Source organism: Oryctolagus cuniculus, chromosome 10 (assembly GCF_964237555.1).
Source record: "Oryctolagus cuniculus chromosome 10, mOryCun1.1, whole genome shotgun sequence".
NCBI classification, from domain to species: Eukaryota; Metazoa; Chordata; class Mammalia; order Lagomorpha; family Leporidae; genus Oryctolagus; species Oryctolagus cuniculus.
Genome location: NC_091441.1, coordinates 56,768,906 through 56,793,656, shown reverse-complemented (window position 1 = coordinate 56,793,656; position 24,751 = coordinate 56,768,906). Strand labels below are relative to the sequence as shown.

At 40.1% G+C, this 24,751-nt stretch overlaps 2 protein-coding genes and 1 long non-coding RNA gene across 3 annotated transcripts in view; 1 reads left to right on the top strand and 2 right to left on the bottom strand.

Moving 5' to 3' along the window:
- THOC1 (THO complex subunit 1) overlaps window positions 1–7,248 on the top strand; it is a 56,895-nt gene extending 49,647 nt beyond the window's left edge. The window contains exons 18-21 of the mRNA XM_002713446.4: window positions 3,246–3,329; window positions 5,493–5,640; window positions 6,367–6,442; window positions 6,849–7,248. Of these exons, the coding sequence (XP_002713492.1) occupies window positions 3,246–3,329; window positions 5,493–5,640; window positions 6,367–6,442; window positions 6,849–7,144 (604 nt within the window). The 3' untranslated portion in view covers window positions 7,145–7,248. The remainder of the gene's footprint in view (window positions 1–3,245; window positions 3,330–5,492; window positions 5,641–6,366; window positions 6,443–6,848) is intronic.
- LOC138844044 (uncharacterized) lies at window positions 51–2,486 on the bottom strand. The gene is made up of 2 exons (XR_011379411.1): window positions 2,232–2,486; window positions 51–273 (listed from the first exon to the last, which is right to left on the bottom strand). It is a non-coding gene; the product is annotated as an uncharacterized lncRNA (long non-coding RNA).
- A 2,514-nt stretch (window positions 7,249–9,762) lies between the features above and the next one.
- USP14 (ubiquitin specific peptidase 14) overlaps window positions 9,763–24,751 on the bottom strand; it is a 53,509-nt gene continuing 38,520 nt past the window's right edge. The window contains 4 exon segments of the mRNA NM_001082257.1: window positions 9,763–10,061; window positions 10,545–10,652; window positions 11,929–11,989; window positions 23,839–23,967. Of these exon segments, the coding sequence (NP_001075726.1) occupies window positions 9,910–10,061; window positions 10,545–10,652; window positions 11,929–11,989; window positions 23,839–23,967 (450 nt within the window). The 3' untranslated portion in view covers window positions 9,763–9,909.

Genomic DNA, 24,751 nt, shown 5'->3' with positions numbered 1-24,751 from the left:
CTTCAGTATTTATATTCATATTTTTTAAAAGAATAAAATCTGGAAACTTCTTTTAAAGATTTATTTATTTTTTATTTACTTGAAAGGCAGAGTTACACAGAGAGAAGACAGATTTTCCATCTGCTGGTTCACTCCCCAAATGACCACAACAGCTAGGCCTGGGCCAGGCCTAGGGCAGGAACCCAGAGCTGCTTCCAGGTCTCCCAGTTGGGTGGCAGGGACTCAAGCACTTGGGGCATCTTCCTCTGCTTTCTCAGGAGCATTAGAAGAGAGCTGAAACAGAAGTGGAGAAGCTGGGTCTCAAACCAGTACCCATATGGGATACCGGCATCACAGGTGGGGGCTTAACCTGCTATGCCACATTGCTGGCCCCGAAACTGTTAAAAGAGTGCAGCACTGAGAGTCAGTCAAGCATAGTAAACTCACAAAGAAAAATAACATTTGAAATCAATAAAATAACAACAAACCAGAAGATTTTAATAATGTATAAGAAAATAGATTAACTTCTAGCAAAACTAATAAATAAAGTTTTTCTGAAGTCTTTGAGAATAAGTCAGCCCTGCAGAAAAAACATACAAGGAACAGTTTCAGAAGCAGAAACTCAGGCAAACCTCTGAGGAGATGCTTAGCTTCACTAGTAATCAAGAGTAGTGAATAACCACAGGAGTGTCTTGGCCAACAAATTGAGTAATTGTTAAATGCCCAGGTTTTATACTGCTACTAGTTGGGGCATCAGATGGTCCAGCCACTTTGAAGACATTTGGCCAGGACTGCAAGTTAAAGATGTGCATGCCCTATGTCCTAGCCATTCTACCCCTGCGTATGTGGATTCTAAAGTAGCATTTTTAAAGCTTTTCAGAATCAAATCACTGGGCACAGGTCAGTTTAGTGGTTTCAGCCAGCATCTTTTTAGTGAAAAAATATGCTGTTGTCAAACATTAGTTTCACTTACATTGGATTGCAATATAAAATGCATTTCTTAGTATGGGTTTGCTGTGAAAAGAAAGTAGTTCAGGGCCAGCTCTGTGGCATAGTGGGTGGGGCCGCTGCCTGCAGTGCCAGAATCCCATATGGGCGCCGGTTCAAGACCCAGCTGCTCCACTTCGATCCAGCTCTCTGCTATGGCCTGGGAAAGCAATGGGGGATGGCCCATGGCCCAAGTCCTTGGGCCCCTGCACCCACATTGAGAGACCCAGAGGAAGCTTCTGGATCGTGGCTTCGGATCGGCACAGCTCTGGCTGTTGCTGCCATCTGGGGGGTGAACCACCAGATGGAGGACAACCTCCCCCCCCCCAGAGTGTGTGTGTGTGTGTGTGTGTGTGTGTGTGTGTGTGTGTGTGTGTGTAAAACGCTGACTTGCAAGTAAAAATAAAAAGGTAGTTCAACCACACTATGTGACAGGTATAGGATGTTTGTTTAGCATTATCAGAACAATAAGTGGGAAAAAGAACCTAATTATCTATAAACAGGATATGGATAGCTTTTTACCTGTCCATAAAGTTGAATTTCAAATACACAGCATTAAAAAGTAAATGGATGAGAACTGTATCAGCATGAGCAGAATTCAGAAAAATCAGTTGTAGAATACAAGCCAGGTTACATGAATAGAAAGTTTGAATATTCCAAATGATATATATTTTTTAGGAAACAATGTACAAAGAATGATTAACTCCCAAATTCTGAATGGTGGCTACCTCTGTGGGAAAAGGAGAAAGAAACTAGGGAGAGATACACAGAGAGATTTAGTTGTATTTGGAAAGTATTTGAAAAAATCTGAAGCAAATATGCCACAAGCCTAGGATGTGGACACAGGTATATTTAATATATTGGTCCTGATTCCTGGAACTGTAGGATTTTACACTAGCAAACAGTTCCAAAACAAAACATTTGTGAATAATAGTCAGCTCTGGCCAGGTTTTGTTGTGAATTCTGTATTCTCTGGTCTGTCTTCATGTACAAGAGTGATGGTAATCTCACTTACGTTTATTGATTAGTAACTGTAATGTTTACTGGTTAGGATGCATGTTGCATTAGCATGGGATTTATTAGGAAGCAGGTTATTGTAATGGAATATTGTCATAAGCCTGGATACTTGAACTTTGTTTAGCAAGCAAATTTTTCTAGTTTTAGTCAAAGATATCTTCTGATCCTTAGATCTTGTTTTTTGCTTGACTCTACAAAAACTTTATTTCTAAAAAACAAATTCAACAAAGGTGGAGTTAAAAACCAACCTGAGGTGGGCGTTTTGTTTGGCACAATGGGGAATACCCATATCCCGAACTGTACTGGAGTGCCTGAGTTCTGATCCCAGTTCCGCTCTCCATTCCAGCTTCCTCCTAATGCAACTCTGGAAGTTAGCAGGTGATGGCTGAAGTAATTGGATCCTTGCCAGATTGAGTTCCTGGCTCCTGGCTTTGGTCCAGTCCAGCCCTGGCTGTTGTAGCATTTGAGGAGTGAAGCAGCAGACAGGAGGTAGCTCTCTCTGCCTTTCAGAAAAATAAAATGATTTAAAAATAAAAACAAAAAACCTACTGGGGTAAAGTCAGGCATAGCAATTAAGACACTTCTTGGGATGCCAGCATTCCTTATCAAACTGCCTGGAGTCAAGTCCCAGCTCTCTCCCAATTCCAGCTTGCTGATGTGTGTCCTACGAGTCAGCTATGGCTCAAGAACTTGGGTCCCTGCCACGACATGGAGACTCAGACTGAGTCCCAGCCACTGGCTTCAGCCTGGCCATGCCTCGGTGTTGCGGGCATTTGAGGAGTGAACCAGCAGATGAAAGATCTCTCTCTGCCCTTCAGATAAATAAAAGATGGGAGCAGGGGGGCAGGCCCATCCTGCTGTTACAGTAATTATCTAAAATAACAGCTAGAAGTTACTGTTGAAATCTCATTATAGTCTGGCTGTTAGTTCTAGTTTGTTTTTTTTAAAAAAAAAGGGTATACATGGGTTGAAACAGAATGTGAGCATATTACGTTTGCTGGTTAAATGCTTTAAAACCCATCTGGAATAGCAGCATATCCAAAAATTATTATGTATAATATACATATCATATAATACAGCATTGTACATTTCAGACTGCCCTCCCTTTTATTGTCCGCTTTTAGTGTTTTTACCTTCTAAAAATTCTGTGTTCCTAAGTAATCTAGTGACAACTGAAGTATAGGTACTATTCGGATCTCTTATTGCCACCATTTTATGAGTATTAATGTACATGAACCTCACTAGTTACTTGTAATGCCCAGGGAATACATGCCAACTTTGGAGGAATTCTTTGAAGAAGCCATTGAGCAAGCAGACCCTGAAAACATGGTTGAAAATGAGTACAAGTAAGTCATGTTCTCCTGAGCCAACTTCACTTGTTTTCTTAGCACTTGTGGGTAGATTGAGTAAGTAAGGGAGGCCGATGAGGGAGGAACTCTGTAGGTGACTTTGTGTATAAAGTTCACATCATTACACATGCTGATTTCAGGAATTACCCCATTGACTAAGAAGAAGCCTCCCCTGATCCCATACCTCCTAACTTCCCCCTTTTTCCTGTTCCCCTTCAAAGCTGTCTCTGCCTGGAACTGTTGACTGCTGCCTTCATGTCCTCATTTCCCACTCATACATGGCTGCTCCAGCCAGGCTGTCTTCCCTGTCGCACCACTAAAGGAGCTGGTACCAAGGCCATCTCTTTTCCTGACCTCTCGCCAGCATTTGTTGGCTCTTCATATTTTAGAGTAACTTCAGGAGTCAACCTGTTTAAACAGAATCTTCTAGGTGATATTAAAGTCAAGTAAGCAATATAGAGTAGCAATTTAAGGACAAGGGCCCTAGTGTCAGTATGCAGATACCAATCCCCTCTTCTACTTGCTAAAGGACAGAAGCTAACTTGATGACTTAACCTCTAAACCCCCTTCCTCATCTGTCACAGGATGTTGAGAATTAAATGGGGTGGTTCACTTTAAACCATGCCACAGCATGTAGTTAGCACCCAGTGTTTATGACTAGTGTGACTACCATGACCACTAGTCTGACCTCGGTCAATTTCCCACCCATCAGCCTTAAAATAAATGCCCAGGTCTTAAGAGTGAATGCCTGTTCCCAACTGCTTCCCAGGACCTGCTGCATCTGCTCTGTGTCATTTTCTCTGCTGTCAGACCAGATCCACTGCTCTCCTGTGCCTCAAAGGTCCCTCCCCTTGGACCTCAGGGCTTGCTGTCCTGCTCGCATGAAGTGCCTTTCCCACTCCCTCAGCTCCTGCTCTGCCCAGCTGCCTTTCCTGAACTGTGTAGTTCCTACCACTTAGCATCCTCTGGAATTCTCATTTCTTCTCCATACCACTGTCTTTCTGTCATAAACCTGTGTTAACCAGTAGTGCTGCTTGCCAACACATTCCACAGCACTGTAAGTACTTGCTTTATGCTGTTTCACAGCTGAGGAAACTGAGGGGTAGAGGGCAGATAAGAGGTCAGATCACGTACTGAAGTTCTCAGTGTAAGGAATATTGAGGGTTTAAAACAATCAAATTGGAGGGCCGGCACTGTGGCATAGCGGGTAAAGCCGCTGCCTGCAGTGCCAGCATCCCATGTGGGCTCCAGTTCGAGACCCGGCTGTTCCACTTCCGATCCAGCTCCCTGTTGGTATGCCTGGGAAAGCAGTAAATGGCCCAAGTCCTTGGGCCCCTGCACTTGCGTGGGAGACCCAAAAGAGGCTCCTGGCTCAGATCTGGCCGTTGCAGCCAATTGGGGAGTAAACCAGCAGATGGAAGACCTCACTCTCTGTCTCTGCCTTTCCTTCTCTCCCTGTGTAACTCTTTCAAATAAATAAATCTTTAAAAAGAAAAAAATTGTTTAAGCACAGGTGTCAGAACTGTTCAGGCTAAACCTCACAACTGGTGTTGAGAAGCATTCCTGCTCTCTAGGAGTAATTGTTCAGGTCTCCAGTGGACCAGGACATCTCAACAGTAATCTTATTATTACCATTTATTAGAGATGGTCAAGTAAGTAGAATGCTACTCTGAATTTGCGGGTGTGGGAGATAAACTCATAAATGGAGTTAGAGCTTTGGCTTCCTCTGCAGTTCCGCTGCTTCTGGAGCAGTATCTTCAGACTGTCTGGAACCACCTGCTGCTGCTGGGCTTTAGTAGGGACGTTCATGGCTGTTCTTGCCAGCTCTGTGTTGGCTGTTACTTTTAGTATTTGAACCATTTTTATTCTTTCAAGTGGGCATTAATGCAAGTTAAAGCTTACATGTTATAAATAGAAAAACCAAATAAAATATATGTAAACATTTTAAATGTGCTTGCGTCTGAGGCTGACTCTTCATGCAGTTGGTTTCTATTACGTACATGTGCCCTGCATACAGAGATGGTCTTTAGGAGTTGGACAGAATGACAAGAATGGCTGCTTTGCTCTGTTTACCTTACAGATGTCATGTGGCAGAATTAAATAGAAGAGAATATACAAATAGAAAACACTAAGTTATACAATTGACATCTCTCTTTGTAGGGCTGTGAACAATTCAAATTACGGTTGGAGAGCCCTGAGACTGTTAGCGCGAAGAAGCCCTCATTTCTTCCAGCCAACCAACCAGCAGTTTAAAAGTTTGCCAGAATATCTTGAGAACATGGTAATAAAGCTAGCCAAGGAATTGCCAGTAAGTAATTTAGATTGTCTCGTACTCTGTAGTTGACGTCATCTTTTTAAAAACTGTCACTGTGTGAGCAAAGAAATGAGCAAAATTTGAGATTTGTTTATCATGTCAAAAATAGCAATGCACAAACTTCCCTGTTTAGAATGAAAAAAATAATTTGAATATGTACACTTCCAGGAAATAAAGTAGCTGATAGTTTTCTGTAGCACGTAACTTAATACAAGTCTACAATATTTTAGGTAAGCTATTTATCCAGCCATTAAACTCACACATGAATGTTTCCCATTTGCCGTTATTGTCTTTCATCAAAAACAGGGGCTAAGGGTAGAAAATAGAGAATTTGCCCTTTGTTCCTGTTCTCTTTTCCAATACAGTTTTCTAACCATATTACAGCATGGATTACCATTAGATAATACCATATGACTGAAATCTAATAAAATTTTCAAAAAATGTTAAGGACACTGTGGCTCTCCGGCCTTCTCTACCAAACCTTTAGTCTCTGCACATCAGCTTCCCATGCTTTTCACTGCCTCCCTTCAGTGCAGGCTGGGGACAGGGGGAAATCTTCCTACCTGTAATCCTCACCTGATATTCACATTTAGCACTCCTGAGGGTAAGGTACTGGGGTCCTGTACTTAAGAGTCTCAAACCTCTGTTTATTTAAAAAGCATCTTCAGTTATCTTACTTCACAAGGTAGTATTCTTTTAAACATCTTTTCTCATTTTTAGCCTCCTTCTGAAGAAATAAAAACAGGTGAAGATGAAGATGAGGAAGATAATGATGCTTTACTGAAGGAAAATGAAAGTAAGAATTCAGTTTTCTTAGTTATTTTACAAAATTGGAAAAGACTGGGGTTCTTTATGGGGAAGTAGGTTTATTTCATCCAAACCACTTCTCAACTTCTGCCTCTTTATCTCAGTACTGTCTTCTGATAGGAATTAACAACAAAAAATACTACATTTTTGCAATAAAATTTGGAAGTGATGGTATTTTTAATGTAGAGAAGTGGAGTTGTAACTGATAACTACTGGAGGGGGACAGCTGTTGATAATAATCATGATCATAAGAGCAGTATTCACCCATGGAAAATGTGAAAAAAGTTATGTTACAAGAAAGCTTACTAAAAGTGGTAATTCAGTGGCCCCATAGCTGTCCAGTTCTGCTGTATAGTGTCCTTTACATGTATTATACAATAATCTCTCTTTTCTAGGTCCTGATGTTCGGCGAGACAAACCTGTAACAGGGGAACAAATAGAGATATTTGCCAACAAGCTCGGTGAACAATGGAAGATTCTGGCTCCCTACTTGGAAATGAAAGACTCAGAAATTAGGCAGATTGAGTGTGACAGTGAAGATGTGAAGATGAGAGCTAGGCAGCTCCTAGTTGCCTGGCAAGATCAAGAGGGAGTGCATGCAACACCAGAGAATCTGATTAACGCTCTGAACAAGTCTGGATTAAGTGACCTTGCAGAAAGTCTAACTAATGACAATGAGACAAATAGTTAGCTTCTTTTTTCTTTTTTTATTAAAACTGTGATAAGATTTTGTTACCAAGCAGCATTTGATAAGAGGTCCACTGGTTTTGGTAAACAATAAACATTTTTATAACAGTTGTTGTACAGTTGGCTGGTGCTCCAAGAACCATAGAACACACATTGGCTCAAACCTCAGGGTTGGAGGGGGTTGGGAATGGGAAAAATGACCAAAATGAGGTGACCTCAAGATCACAAAATATATTTTTGTTAAATGTATTTGTAATGAAGTTAAGTGATATTTAAGGATATGTTGTTTCATACACCAAATTAGTTTCCTGCACCCTATTAGTTATAAAATGTAGGGCTCTGAAATCCCCGATTAACACCTTCTGAAACCAAGACCACTCTATTCCACTTTATTCATGCTTTACAGCACAAACTGAGCAAATGATCTGTTCACTTCATGTTTTTATAATTAAAATTGTATTGGCACTCACTGTGCCTAATCCTGTTGGCCATGGTCCCTGCTGCCCTACAACACTAAGTATTTGCAACAGACAGACACCTATGGCCTGTAAAGCCTCAAATATATACCATCTGGCCCATTACAGAAAATGTTTGCCAACTCCCACCTTTAAAAACCTTACTCTTCTAACCTTAAAAAGATGTCTTAAGTCTACCTCAGAGATTATGAAGTTCAAATGAGATGTATGTGAAAGCAGTACATGGTAATGGCTAAGATGGTACCCTCTGCTTTTCCTGTTCCCATATAAGCCATCCTTTAGGGCTGTAGGATTAGATCTTTGCAATTAATCCTGAAAAGGCTGCCATGAGCATCTGTCCTGTCAGTGCTCTTGGCTTAGAACTCAACGTCACTAGCGCCCAAGCAGGGATCCACCACAGCTCTAATGGGGCAATGGCCTCAGTGTTCATGGCACACAGCATATAAGGCACATTCAGGAATCAAGACTTTTTTGCCTGCTTGCTCTTAAAGACCTTACATGCAAGGCTGAAATCTAACACAGCCCTATTTGTTTAAAATACTACTGATGTAAATCCAATTGTTTAAAGGTATCTTTGGAATAGTGCTTTTTTTTTTTTTAAGATCAAATAAATGAAACCAAGTTTTTTTTTTTCATAATGATGCAAGGAATTTACATTTTTTAAAACTCGAATACATTCCATATGAGGCTTACTACGTACTTCATTTTAAACCTTCCTCACCTGGCCTAGGAGCTGCAACATCCATCAGGTGAGAAAATCTGCATTCTAACTGCTAAATTCATATCCTTAACAAAACTATCCTGACCAAATATGACAAAGAAGAAAAAAGACTATAAAGTTACAGGCAAGATACAAACACTAATCATTACAACTTTTAGTATCATCACCTCCATTCTATTCTGCCCCCCAATAAAAGAACTGATTGCCAAGTCAATGTTGAGATGAAGAAGCTGTTAAAGAAATTTCCCTGAAAAGCTTATTTTATCCCCTAATGTTCTCAGATTACACTGCTCAGATGTGAGAGGAAAGTGACCATCATTCTCTTACGAATCTAACAGTTTACCAGTGTTATGCTCTACTGAGCACTGAAACAACGTCATGATAGTCCCCAAGCTTTAAATAACCTAAGTCAGTGTTCGACACAGCTACTATTCAATCCTTTATCTTCTCCCTAGCAATCAACCAAGGCTCCTGAAACACTGAAAAGTATCAAAATCTAAGAAACTTACCATACCTCATATTCCTGGTGTTTTCTACCATTACTTTAAAAAAAAATCACTAGTCTAAATCCTGAGGTGGACGCAAGATTTTGGGAATTAACAGGAGAATAAATAACTGAGCCAAGGAACGATTCTGACCAGTAACATCACTACATTCAGCATCCAAAGGTATCTATTACTTTTACAACTCTGCATGAAGAGGTAAAGAAGATAAATATTTTTAAATGGATACATTAACAGTGCAGTAATATTAACCATCTGCAGAAATTATATAGTATTAAACATATCAATCTTTAGCCAAGCTCTAACACTCAGAAGACAAGAGATCAAAAGCTGTTTATCCCCCTTTTTTATTAAATATCCTCATTTTCTAAAAATAAGCCACCAGAGCTTGTCAACATTTAAGGCTGATTACTACAAAACCATTGCAAAGTTACATGTACAAGCCATAGTACATTGGAGAGAGACACAATAATAAATGTATAATCAAATGTACTCTTACTGATCACAATTTATTTTAAAGTCATGAAAAGCCAGCAAGAGTCCGGCTGGATAAATACTTGATTGTACCCATGTTCCCATGGGATGTGGAAAGCAGCACTGAAGTACACAAGGAGAGCAACACTTCTTTTTCCACCTTCTTGGAAAAATTTTGTTAGATAAGGCAAAGGATGGGCAGCTACTGAGTGGCGGTTTGAACCATGCAACAACAAATAATAGGTAGTAAGTGCAATAAACATCGGATTGCTAAACCATTGGCTCAGGGAAAAAAGCAGGGAGAAAAATTACCACAATGTAATGGTTGAAAAGCATTTGAACTCGAATCTTTAAAAATTAATGCAAGAAATTAGCTTTTTAAAAATGTCTTCCATCCACCTTTATACATGGCAGCACAACCCAAAGAAAATTTTTTCTGTATTTTTTTAGTTTGAAATTTGGAGCAGGTCTGCTTCTCCCCTCGTTTCACATGAGGGGAATCAGAACCATCTAAATGTCTTTCTCTAAAGCTCTGGATTATAGAAATGATCAACAAATAGCATTTCACACCTAAGCATAAATAGCTACATGAAGATTACTGTTCATTTTCCTCTTCCATTATTTCAACTCTGCGAGGCCCGTAGAGTAAAACATAGGCGATATGCCAGTCTCCACCACCAGAAAGCCGCAAGATATCCTCTGGTGTGACGATGCTGACTTTATCATCATCAAACTTAATCCATTCATCTAAACCACAGAAAAGAAAATGGAAGTTAACATTACCCAGGAATCTTTTCAAAGTCTCATTTCCAGATAGGTACTGAGTAAGCTGGGGCTCTACAGCACTCCATCTGAACCAACAATTAGTGGTTCAGAGGATGGGGGTGTCCAGACAAGTATGAGGGGTGCATGAGGTCCCAACTGCTTCAACACTACCATCAAATAGATGAATCCACCCAAAAAACCCAAAACTGTAAATACCATTTCTTGTTTTTAAAATGACATTTTTAAAATGTTGTTAATAAAAATGTGTGCTTGTCATTTTCAAAATTTTTTAATTTCTCAATTATAACTGCTAACATTGTACTGAAATATTTAAGCATCATAAACAAAAGCTCCTTGGGACCTCAATAATAAGGATGTAAGGAATGAGACCACACATGCACACAAATGCTCAGAACTATACAATTTATGATAAATCATGAGTAATTAAAAAGAATGACCACTTACCGTGTTTCCTTTTCACCCATGATACATAATGACCTGAAGAACTAGACCTTCCCTGGTGTGTCAGCACTGCTTGTAAGTCATAGTATCCACAATTATTGGAGCCAATATCTAAAGAAAGATGGAACTCTATTAACATTGGACAATAAATACTCAAACATGTACTTTCTCTGGCTAAGTTAACAATCAGAAATAACTGCTTTAGATTAGAGAAGCACTGCTTTATTAGAATGCGTAAGTTACCACATCCAATCAGAATTAAGGCTTCATGTTAAACAGCCTTTCAGGGCAGACATTTGTCACAGTGACTGAGACCCCTTAAGACACCCACACCCCAAATTCAGAGTGCCTGATTCAAGTTCAGTAGTTGCTTCTGATTCCAGCTTATTGCCAATGTGCAGCCTGGAAGGCAATGAGTGATGGCTCAATTAGATGGGTCCCTGTCACTCAAGTGAGAGACCAGGCTCCTGACTTTAGCCTGGTCCAGCAGTGGCAGTTGTGGGCATTTGGGAAGTCAGCCAGTAGATGAAAGATACCTCTCTCAAATGAAATGAAAATAAATTTAAAGTGTGTCACTCAGAAGTGTATGCTAAGAGTAATTTTACTGTATGTCATGTTAAGGTCATTCAAGAAACCTGACTTAACAAAAATAAAAGGGCGAGGGGGGGGGGGGGACAGAGCCGTGGCATAGAAGGCTACACCTCCAACTGCAGCACTAGCATCCTAGGAGGGTGTCAGTTCAAGTCCCCACAGCTCTACTTCTGATCCGGCTCCCTGCTAATATGCCTGGGAGAGCACTTAGGCCCCAACACCCACGTGGGAGACCTGGAAGAAGTTCCTAGCTCCTGGCTTCAGCCTGGCCCAGCCCCTACCTTTGCAGCCATTTAGGGAGTGAATCAGCAGATGGATGATTCTCTCTTAACTTGGCCTTTCAATTTCAAATAAAATTTTTTTTTATTTTTTATTTTATTTATTTGAAAGTCAGAGTTACAGAGAAAGGTAGAGAGAGAGAGAGAGAGAGAGGTCTTCCATCTGCTGGTTCACTCCCCAGATGGCCGCAATGTCCGGAGCTGAGCCAATCTGAAGCCAGGGGCCAGTAGCTTCTTCCAGGTCTCCCACATGGGTGCAGGGACGCAAGGACCTGAGCCATCTTCCACTGCTATCCCAGGCCATGGCAGAGAGCTTGATCAGAAGAGGAGCAGCCGGGACTCGAAGTGGACACTTCAGGCCAGGGCTTTAACCTGCTGTGCCACAGCACCGGCCCCTCAAATAAATATTTTTTTAAAAAACAGCATGAGATCCAAATAGATATGTGCCAATAATTTCCCCTCAAAAAACATACAAGCACACACAAGGATAACTCAATCAGATTGACAATTTCACTTACCATCTGCAAATGAAAAGGGTTCATACCTAACTTCTTTCTGGGGACTGCTCTTCTTGTCACTCTAAGGGGAAAAATATTGTGAATTTAAAATCATGTTCTATTACTGGAAGTAAAATTTGTATTCTCAATGAGCTTCTGATTTCGCAAATATTTACTATTTACAATGCAAAGCACTGAGGTAAAGTAACTATCTACCTCACAGATTACAGCCCACTGCTCTCACTGCTAATGCACCCAAGAATGTAGAAGATGCTCCAAGTGCTTGGGCCTCTGCCACCCACATGGGCAACTCGGAGTTCAGGCTCCTGGCTCTGGCCTGGCCCAAAAATGGCAATTAGGTCAACGAGTTCTTTCCCCACCCAGACAAGGGAATTTCTTATTCACAGTACAGAAGGCAGCGTGAATTGGCAGCATGAGCTTCAAATTCACACCTATTCTCCCTGTCCCCCACGTCCCTCCAGGCCATGTGTAAGGCCTGGGGCGCCAGACAGATGCTTCCTACATATCTGGTCTGTGTCACATCTGAAGGACACAACTTAAATCCTCCATCTTTTTAGAATAATCTTCTAAAGCAAACCTGCTCTCAGACCCTGAGGGAGACGTCATCTTTATTATACAGGGCAGGAAATCTACCCTTGGCTGAAAAGGAACACATTGTGTACTCTCAGGCTGTTTAGTACTCAAACTTACTTGAAAAGAATTTAGAAAAAACAGAAGAACTATCAGTGCCTTGCTCTCTAAAGTTACAGAAACCACGAGATCCGTCTCCTACAAAATGGCAATAGGTCAGACATCACTGCAGGACCCATGAATAAAGAAATGGGAACATCAAACTGAAGTAACCTCTACTCCCATGCCCCTCCCCACCAAGCCCTGCCAGTGACCAAAGCAAACATGATGGGTAGTATTAATGACACTTAGGGACAGAATCATCAAGTACTTACTCAATAAATTTGGATTAAAGTATCAATTATTCCATGCTCTGAGAGAGCAACTCTATCTAATCCATGGTAGTGGCCCTGTCCCTCATGCCTCCACCTCGGACAAGGACAAGCAAGCAAGTGATGCTGGGATTATAAGGGGTTTGTTACACAGCGGAACAGAGCAGGCTGGTGAAAGGCATGGTTTAGGTAACCACTTTGGGCACACAACAAGCCACTTCAAAAAGAGGGATCTTGTTATTTCTTTCCTTTCTGTGGTAAGATTTTTCCTTTGTTTGCTCGTCTTTCTTCACTTCCACCTTACCTACACTTACATAACCTATCAGTTGACAGCACTATTCAACTGACATGGTTTTACAGTGATATATCTTCATTTACTTATCCACTAAGGATACATCCAGTTGATTGCACATCTGGGCTATTATGAATAGTGCTGTAGTAAACACAGGAGAGCAAGTGTTTCTTCTGGTGTACTGAACTCCGTTCCTTTGGATAAATACCTAGTGGTGGAACTGTTGGGTTATGATATTTCTATATATTTTCTGAGGCACCTCCACAGTGCTTTCCATGATTATACTAACTTACATTCCCACCAACAGTGTGTAAGAGTTCTCCATTCTATGCACCCTCATCAGCATTTGCAAATTTTTTTTCTATTGGATTATATTTGGAGATGACATCTCATTATGATTTTGCTGAACATTTCCCTAATGAGTGATGTTAAGCATTTTTTCATATACTTGCTGGCCATTTGTTTATCTTTTAAGAAATGTTTATCTTGGGCCATTGCTGGGGCACAGCAGGTTGGGGCCCCAGCCTGCAGCACTGGCATCGCATATGGGCACTGGTTGCCCAGTTCTCTACTTCTGATCCAGCTCTCTGTTAATGCACCTGGGAAAGCAGCAGAGAATGGCCCAAGTGCTTGGGCTCCTGCACCCATACGGGAGACCTGGAGGAAGCTCCTGGCTCCTGGCTTTGACTCAGCCAGTCATTGCAGCCATCTGGGGAGTGAACCAGAGAATGGAAGACTTCTCTCTCTGTGTCCCTACCTCTCTAACTCTGCCTTTCAAATAAATAAATATTGAACAACAAAAAAAGAAATGTCCAGTCAGGTGATTTCCCCATTTTTTAATCAAATTATTTGTTGTTTTGCTACTGAGTTTTGTTTCTACAGCCTTTAACAAATGTATTCTGAATACTAAAACCTGTCAAATGAATAGTGAAACAAATATTTTCCTCTTGTGCTGCAGGCTATTTTCACTCTGTGGTTGCCTTTGCTGTACACAAATTTTTTAGTTCAATATAATCTGATTTGTTTACCTTTGCTTTTGGTGCTTGTGCTTTTGAGATCTTATCCAAAGAGTCACTGCCTATATCAATTTATTACTGGCTTATGTATTTACTATACTTTTAATCATTATTTTAGAGTGTACTTCCTCTACTTACAAAAAATTTACTTGGAGGAGCCAAGACGGCAGCACAGCAACAGGACATTCTATGCGTATGGATAGTTAATAAGGCAAGGGGATGCGGGCTGGTGACACAGCCACATGAGTTTCAAGCAGAGAAACCCAGGAGTCCAGCAGAGACTGAGCAGGCCCACACACGGGGAGCAAAAAGTCACTGAGACACAGCAGAGGTGCTGTGGAGAAGCAGAATGGGGCGACGCCATGCCCTCCCAGCTCCCTGGGCGGACCAGGTGAGACGCTAGGTCGGGAGTTCACGGAGCTGCGGTTAGCAGCAGGCGTTAGCAGCAGGCAAGAGAACTGAGGGAACTGTTTGAAATTCCAAGAGGGAAGAATCGGGGAAAAGACAAACTAGGGCATACCACCACCCATCCACATCTCCCCATCCCCCTAATCGGACCTGCAGCCAGCTGGGAGAAGTCATATTGTCTGTTTACAACTCCGAAGGTAAACATGGTGCTACTGTATCTGCCCTCCATGCACACGCCCATCGACTGTGAAGCCACTTTGCCACACACCCCCCACCCCAAAGCAAGGATCAACATTTCAGATCTGCAAGATTCTATCAAACAACCCAACATTCGGATCCTAGGAATTCCACAAGGCATCGAAACAAAGAAAGGATCAGAAGGGCTTCTTAATGAAATAATAGCAGAGAACTTCCCCTTCTGGAGAAAGAAAGGGACATTCAAGTTCAGTAAATCCACAGAACTCCCAATAGACATGACCAGAAAAGATCCTCACCTAGACACATAGTGGCAAAGCTCTCCCCAGTAACACACAAAGATCCTAAAATGTGCCTGAGAGAAACGCCAAATCACATTCAGAGGAAACCCGATTAAACTCACCCCAGACTTCTCATCACAAACCCTTCAGGCAAGGAGAGAATGGTGAGACACACTCTAAGTCTTAAGAGAAAAACACTGAAAACCCAGATAACTGTACCCTGCAAAACTCTCATTTATGAATGAAAGAGAAATAAGGATCTTCCACATCAAACAGAAATTGAAAGAATTTGTAAGCACACACCCAGCTCTAGGAATCATGCTCAAACAAAACATGCTACACACAAACACAAAAACAGGAATATCACTGGAAAAGTAGATAATTACCCAGCAAAAGAACAAATGAAATCCAAAGTACATAAACAGAACAATTTGCAGAAACATGACAGGACAAAGTCAGTACTTAGCAATAGTCACACTGAATGTAAATGGTCTTAACTTCCCAGTTAAAAGACACAGAGTGGCTGAATGGATTAAAAAAGAAAACCCATCTATCTGCTGCCTACAGAAAACACATCTCACCAACAAAGATGCTCGCAGACTCAAAGTGAAAGGATGGAAAAAGATAATCCAGGCCAACAGAAACCAAAAAAGAGCTGGTGTGGCCATCCTAATATCAGACAAAATAGACTTTAACACAAAAACCATCAAGAAACAAAGAAGGACACTATATAATGATCAAAGGATCAATTCAACAGGAAGATGCAACCATTATAAAAACATATGCACCCAACCACAGGGCACCTGCCTATTTAAAAGAAATGTTAAAGGATTTAAAGGGAGATAGAGATCCAAATACAATAGTGATGGGGGACTTCAATACTCCACTCTTAGCAATGGAAAGATCAACTAAACAGAAAATCAGTGAGGAAACATCAGAGTTAATTGACAGCACAGACCAAACAGACCTAGTAGATATCTATAGAACATTTCATCTTATTGTTGCAGAATATACATTCTTCTCAGTAGTGCATGGAACTTTCTCTAGGATTGACCACATACTAGGCCATAAAGCAAGTCTCAGCAAATTTAAAAAAAACTGAAATCATACCATGCATCTTCTCAGACCACAATGGAATGAAGCTGGAAATCATCAACTCAGCAATCTCTAGAGCATATGCAAACACATGGAGACTGAACAACGTGCTCCTGAATGAACAGTGGATCACAGAAGAAATCAAAAGAGAAATCAAAAAAATTCTGTAAACAACAAAGATGACAATACAACATACCAAAATTTGTGGGATACAGCAAAAGCAGTGTTAAGAGGAAAGTTTATAGCAATTGGTGCCTACATCAAGAAACTGGAAAGGCACCAAATAAATTAACTATATATACACCTCAAGGACCAAGAAAAAAAAGCAACAAACTAAACCAAAAACCAATAGAAGGAAATAAATAATTAAAATTAGAGAAGAAATCAACAAAATTGAAACAAAAAAAAATACAAAAGATCAACAAAATGAAGAGCTGGTTTTTTGAAAAAATAAACAAAACTGACATGTCATTAGCCCAACTAACCAAAAAAGGGAGAGAGAAAACCCAAATCAACAAAATTAGAGATGAAAAAGGAAATGTAACAACAGACACCACAGAAATAAAAAGAATCATCAGAAATTACTACAAAGAGCTGTATTCCAACAAACTGGGAAATGCAGAAGAAACGGATAGATTCCTGGACACATACAACCTACCTAAATTGAACTATGAAGACACAGAAAACCCTAAACAGACCCATAACCAATCAGAAATTGAATCAGTAATAAAGGCCCTCCCAACAAAGAAAAGCCCAGGACCGGATGGGTTCACTGCTGAATTCTACCAAACATTTAAAGAACTAATTCCAATTCTTCTCAAGCTATTTAAAACAATTGAGAGGGACAGAATCCTTCCAAATTCCTTCTATGAAGCCAGCATCACCTTAATCCCTAAATCTGGAAAAGATGTAACAGAGAAAGAAAACTACAGACCAATTTCCCTGATGAACAGACACAAAAATCCTCAACAAAATCCTAGACAATCAAATTCAACAACACATCAGGAAGATCATTCACACAGACCAAGTAAGATTTATCCCTGGTATGCAGGGGTGGTTCAACATTCTAGAATCAATCAATGTGATACATCACATTAACAAACTGCAGAAGAAAAACCATATGATCTCAAGAAAAACCATATGCATCTGAATAGATGCAGAGAAAGCATTTGATAAAATACATGATGAAAACCCTTTCATGATGAAAACTGTAAGCAAATTTGGTCTAGAAGGAACATTCCTCAACATAATTAAGGCAATTTATGAAAAAACTCATGGCCAGCATCCTATTAAGGGGAAAAAATTGAAGCATTCCTACTGAGATCTGGAACCAGACAAGGATGCCCACTTTCTCGCTGCTTTTCAATATATTCCTGGAAGATTTAGCCAGAGCCATCAGAAAAGAAAAAGAAATCTAAGGGATTCAGATCGGTAAAGATGAAGTCAAACTATGCCTTTTTGTAGATGATATGATTATATATATAGGGAACCAAAAGACTACACTAGGACACTACTGGAACTCATAAGAGTTTGGTAACATAGCAGGATATAAAATCAGCACACAAGAAACAACAGCCTTTGTATACACAGACAATGCCATGGCTGAAAAAGAACTTCTTAGATCAATCCCATTCACAATAGATACAAAAAAAAATTACATAGCTTGGAACAAATTTAACCAAGAAGGTCAAGGATCTCTATGACGAGAATTACAAAACTCTAAAGAAAGAAACAGAAGACATAAAAAAATGGAAGAGGGGCCGGCATTGTGGCACAGCAGGTTAATGCCCTGGCCTGAAGCGCCAGCATCCTATATGGGTGCCGGTTCAAGTCCCGGCTGCTCCACTTCCAATCCAGCTCTCTGCTGTGGCCTGGGAAAGCAGTAAGAGGATGGCCCAAGTCCTTGGACCCTACATGTGCATGGGAGACCTAGAAGAAGCTCCTGGTTCCTGGCTTCAGATCAGCGCAGCTCTGGCTGTTGCAGCCAATTGGGGAGTGAACCATTAGATGGAAGACTTTCTCTCTCTCTCTCTCTCTCTCTGCTTCTCCTCTCTCTGTATTAACTCTGGCTTTCAAATAAATAAATAAATCTTTGAAAAAAGAATGGAAGAAACTCCCATGTTCATGGATCCGAAGAATCATCATTATCAAAATGTCCATTCCTCGAAAATAATTTACAGATTCAATGCAAAACCAATCAAAATACCAAAAACATTCTCAGATCTCGAAAAAATGATGCTGAAATTCATTTGGAAACATAAGAGGCCTAGGATAGCTAAAGCAATCTTATACAACAAAAATAAAGCTGGAGGCGTAACAATACCAGATTTCAAGACATAATACAAGGCAGTTATAATCAAAACAGCCTGGTACTAGTACAAAAACAGATGGACAGACCAATGCAACAGAACAGAAATGCCAGAAATCAATCCAAGCATCTACAACCAACTTATATTCGACCAAGGAACTAAAACCATTTCTTGGAGCAAGAAAAGTCTCTTCAACAAATGGTGCTGGGGAAACTGGATTTCCACATACAGAAATATGAAGCAAGACCTCTACCTTAAACAAAAATCCATTTAAAATGGATTATAGACCTAAATCTATGACCCAATACCATCAAATTACTATAGAGCATTGGGGAAACCCTACAAGACATCGGCCTAGGCACAGAGTTCCTGAAAAAGACCCCAGAGGCACAGGCAATAAAAACCAAGATTAACAAGTAAGATTACATCAAATTGAGAAACTTCTGTACAGCTAAAGAAACAGTCAGGAAAGTAAAGAGGCAACCAACAGAATGGGTTACAAACCATGCAACTGATAAAGGATAATAAACAGAATATATAAAATGATCAAAAAACTCAACAATACCAAAGCAAACAACCCAGTCAAAAAGTGGGCAAAGGACTTAGACATTTCTCAAAAAAGGAAATCCAGATGGCCTACAGATACATGAAAAAATTCTCAGGATCACTAGACATCAGGGAGATGCAAATCAAAACCACAATGAGGTTTCACCTCACTCCATTTAGAATGGCTTTCATATAGAAATCAACAAACAAATGTTGGCGAGGATGTGGCAAAAAAGGTACTCTAAGCCACTGTTGGTGGGAATGTAAACTGGCAAGGCCACTACGGAAGATAGTTTGGAGGTACCTCAGAAATCTGAATATAGCCCTACCATACGACCAGACATGCCACTCCTTGGAATTTACCCAAAACAAATGAAATCAGCAAACAAAAGAGACATCTGCACCTCTATGTTTATTACAGCTCAATTCACAATAGCCAAGACATGGAATCAACCCAAATGCCCATCAACAGAAGACTGGATAAGGAAACTATGGGTTATGTACTCTATGGAACACTACATAGCAGTTTAGAAAAACAAAATCTGGTCATTTACAGCTAAATGGATGAATCTGGAAAATATCATACTTTGTGAAATAAGCCAGTCCCAAAGAGACAAATATAATATGTTCTCCCTGATCTATGACAACTAACTGACCACCTAAAAGGAAACCTGTAGAAGTGAAACAGACATTATGAGAAGCAATTACTTGAACAGCCCTTGTCTGGACTGTTGAACACTTTATTACTTAACTTTATCTTTTTTTACTCTTTTTTTCTTCTCTACTTAATACCATTGGCTGAACTCTTTACTTAACATAGAATTAATCATAGATGTATTAAGTCAATTGAAAATAGATCACAAATCAGCACACATTCCCACACACCTACCCTTAAGGATGAAACTAAAAACTTGCCATGGAACTCCAAATCCCATTTGGCTGGGTGGCACTAATCCCATCTTACGTGATAAAGTCGTCATATTAAGTATGGAAGTGATCATATACATAAGACCATCAGTCAAAGGGATCACATAAAACAGACCAAGTGCCTAGTAATAACAATAGATAGAATTACAAAGGAGAGAAAGTTCCAACACAGGAATCAGTCCACACAGCAGACTCATAGAATGACAAACACCCTAAACAGCACCCTAACCTCAGAATCGGCCTCTAAGGCCAATGAGAGCATTTCATGCATGGAAAGCCAAGACATAGTGGCAAAAACTATGTTGTGCATGAAGGATCTCTGTGAGTGAGACCCTAGTGGAAAGAAGGGTCCAAGAAGGATGTACTTTCCTCTGAAGGGAGGAGAGAACTTCTGCTTTGCATATGGCCCTGTCTAAAAACCGAAGGAGTTTGTGAACTCAAAAGGCTTCTATAGCCTTGGTAACTCATGTCAAGAGCCTCATGTGATCACTGACATCATAAATAAGAGTGTCAATTGTTAAATCAACAACAGGAGTCACTGTACATTTGCTCCCCATGCTGGACTTCTGTCCTTAATGAGTTGTACTATGAGAATTAATGGTAAAACTTGTCTTCAAACTGTACTTTATACTTTGTGTGTTTGTGTGGGTGCAAATAGTTGAAATCTCTCCTTAGTAAAGAGTTCGTCTTCTGTATATAAAGTCAATTAAAAATGAATCCTGTCCAGCACCGCAGCTCAATAGGCTAATCCTCCACCTGCAGCGCCGGCACACCGGGTTCTAGTCCCAGTTGGGGCGCCGGATTCTGTCCCAGTTGCCCCTCTTCCAGGCCAACTCTCTGCTGTGGCCCACGAGTGCAGTGGAGGATGGCCCAAGTCCTTGGGCCCTGCACCCGCATGGGAGACCAGGAGAAGCACCTGGCTCCTGGCTTCGGATCAGCGCAGTGTGCCGGCCGCAGCATGCCAGCCACAGCAGCCATTGGAGGGTGAACCAACGGCAAAGGAAGACCTTTCCCTCTGTCTGTCTCTCTCACTGTCCACTCTGCCTGTCAAAAGAAAAAAAGAATCTTAATGGAAAATGGAACAGTAGAGGGAGTGGGAGGAGGGATGGGAGTGTGGGTGGGAGGGCAGGTATGGGAAGAAACACTATATCCCTAAAAGCTGTACATATGAAAATTTGTATTCATTAAATAAAAACATTCACTCAAAAAAAATTTAAAAAGAAAATGCTACACCTAAAAAAAATACAGTATGTCTTGTAACATCAACAGCAGCCAATACTGCTTGTGTTGATTACATCAAGAAACTACATAGAGTGGATGGCATATACTATGTAGGTCTGTGGAAGTACACTCTATGATGACTGCATGACCACAAAATTACTGGATCAGAAAATAGCCCTGTTGTTGAGCAACACAGTAACTATACTAGGAACAACTCCACACACAATTCTGAAACGCATGGGCCAGCACTGTGGCACAGATTAAGCCACAGCATCCTCAATGTCTAAGTGCCGGTTCGAGTCCCGGCTGCTCTGCTTCCAATCCAGATTCCTGCTAACATGCTAGGGAAAGCAATGGAAGATGGCCCAAGTGCTTGGGTCCCTGCCACCCACATGTGAGACCTGGACAAAGTTCCTGGCTCCTAGCTTTGGCCTGGTCCAGTCCTGGCTATTGCAATCATCTGGGAAGTAAACCAGCAATTGGAAGATCTCTTTCTCTGTCTCTCCCTCTCTCTCACTTTGGCTTTCAAATAAATTAAACTAAATCTTAAAACCTAATGGAAATGGAAAAATTCTGCAAAAACACAAACTTATTTTGTCAAAAACAAAGTAGAGACATTTCTCTAAAGAGGAAATACAGATGATTCACACAGAAGTACAAGTCCTGAAAGAATGGAATGAAGTTCCTAGGCTTACTTCAGGGCAAAGTTACTTTGCTTATATTATTTGAAGGGATTTGTGATGTCTATGAGGAGTAACCAGGGAAGGGTATTTCAACCACGTAATCAAAATGTATCTGTATTACTATTCTGCAAATTCAAAGTAGTAAGATAATATAAATTTTTGTTGAATGTACTAACATACTGTGGTCTGAAAATGTAGGTTTTTATTAAGCACATTAAATAAAGTGTTTGACCAGGAAAAAAAAAAAAAAAAAAAGACACGCTGAACACCAACAGCCACTAGGGAACTGCACATCAAAAACACAATCAGTTATTACTACAAACCTATCAATGGCTAAAATAAAAACTAAACACATCAGCAAATGTTGGGCAAAATGCAAAGAAACCACATCAGTCACATGCTGCTGATTGGAATGTACAACGGATGGCACAGCCTTTCTAAGTAACATTTGAGAGTTTCTTGAAAAACTAAACATGCAACCTAAGCAACCGCACCCCTGGGCATTTGTTCCAAAGAAATGAAATAAATATTTATATCAAAACCAGTACACAAATGTCTAAGGCAGCTTTATTCATAATAGACAAATGCTGGAAAAAGTCTAGAGGTCTTGCAATAGGAGAATAGTTAAGCGAAGTTGGTATATATTTACCAGGGAATACTAATTAGCAATGAAAATGAATGAACTACCGAGCTCCATAAGAATTTGGATGAATATCCAGATATTATGCAGAGTGACAAAAGTCAATCCCTAAAAAGTATTTTATTTCATTTATATGAGCTCCTTAAAATGACAAAATTAAAGAAATGGAAAACAGATTAGTGATGGCTGGGAGTAAAAGAAGGGGTAGGGCAAGAGAGAAGTGAATCTACGGCCTCAAAGGGAAATTATGTGGCTCTTTGTGGAGATGACAATGTACTCTATCTTGACTACAAAAATGTCAATATGCTGGTTGCAATACTGAATTACTCTTTTGTGGGGCCAACGCTGTGCCAACATCCCATATGGGCACTGGTTTGAGTCTTGGCTGCTCTACTTCCAGTCCAGCTCCCTGCTAATGTATCTGGGTAATCAGCAGAAGATGGCCCAAGCCCCTGGGACTCCATACCCATATGGGAGACCCAAAAGAAGCTTCTAGCTCCTGGCTTGGGTCTGGCCCAGGCCGTGAGGGAGTCAACCAGCAGATGGAAGTGCTTACTCACTCGTGCATGCTCTCTCTCTCTCCTATCTCTGCCTTTCAAAAATAAAGAAAGAAATGAATCTTTAAAAAAAAAAAAAGGAATTATCCTTTTGCAAGATGTTACCACTTGGGGGAAACTGGATAAAAAGTGATCAGGATCTCTGTAATCTCTTAAAACCACATGTGATTCTATATTCTCAACATAAATTTTTGTATATTATTTGTAACATACATGCAAATGATGACCTGCAGAATTGTAATTTGAAAACCTGAAATACTTGTAGTCACCTGGAATCTCTTTTTCATTCTGAAGAAAAAAAAATTCAACATATAATTTAATCATACCTTATCTGAACTTAAATATAAAACTGCTACAGTTATGATTTTGGCAGCCATTGAAATGCCAGCAGCACCTTTTAAAGGATGTGGCTTAGTGGGCGCAGTGGGCATAAACAAGTCAACATTCTGTACCACCAATTCCACCGAAAGATGGCACTGATTTCATGCCTCGCAAAGAAAATAAAAACATGTGCTGAACACACTGGGTAAGATTTTATGTGAACTGTTTTAGCAAATAAATACAAAAGGAATATAAGCTGAAGATCATGGGGAAAAAGAAAGCACTAAGGTTATTCACCATCAGAGACTCATTTACTGTTTCCTGTAGGCTAAAATACACCTTTACGTTTAAGATGTGTATATCTGCTCATTGAAATACAGATTCATCCATTTTTACTGATAGATTAATACAATGTAACTGCTAAGTCTTGACTGAAGATTAAAATATTAAAATTAGAAAATCAACAATAAAAACCTACTGCATTTGGCTGTTGATTCACTTTTTTATCTTCTATATCCTTGAATTTTGATCGAAAAGAGACCATTTTCTCTTGAAGTTCTGGTGTACATAATTCATACACATCCAACATAAGAGGAAATTTGACATCCTATGAATAAGCCAGAATGAAAAGAAATTTGTGAAAAGAATTAAAAGGTAGTTATTTACCTATGACACTGTCAACATAATGCACTGATAATTCAAATAAAAGGAAAATAAAATCTCTGAAAATCACTTGGAAATTTGTGCTTTAAAAAATTTAAAAATCAGAAAATCCTTAAAAATAAGCATCAGCTTTTTTAAGGTAAAAAACCTTTTAAATGGGTTTTCTACTGCTTAATGTAACCCACAAAAGTGACCACAGAGGAGTTATAAAAACATACAAAAAGAAGTGTTTTAGAAATATTACACCAGTTGCTGTGAAAAAATGGATATCCACAACAGGATTTAATTTACAAATTTTTTAACATTTGAAATAAAATTCTAGAGGGTTGGCATTTTGACAAAGCAGGTTAAACTACCCCTTGAAATGTCAGTATCCCATAATGGAGTGCTGGTTCAAGTCCAGGTTGCTCACCTTCCAATCCATCTCCCCACTATGCCTGGGAAAGCACAGGAAGATGGCCCAAGTACTTGGGGTTCTTGCCACCCACATGGGAGACCCCGATGGAGTTCTAGGCTCCTGGCTTTGACCTAGCCCAGCCTTGGCCACTGTTGCCATTTGGGGAATGAACCCATGGATGGAAGATCTGTCTCTCCCCCTCTCCCTCTTGCTCTGCCTTTCAAATAAATATGTCCTTAAAAAAAATAAAAATTGTGGCTATACATTATAGCATAATAGGTTGAACCACAGCCTGTGATACTAACACCCCATACTGGCACCAGTTCAATCC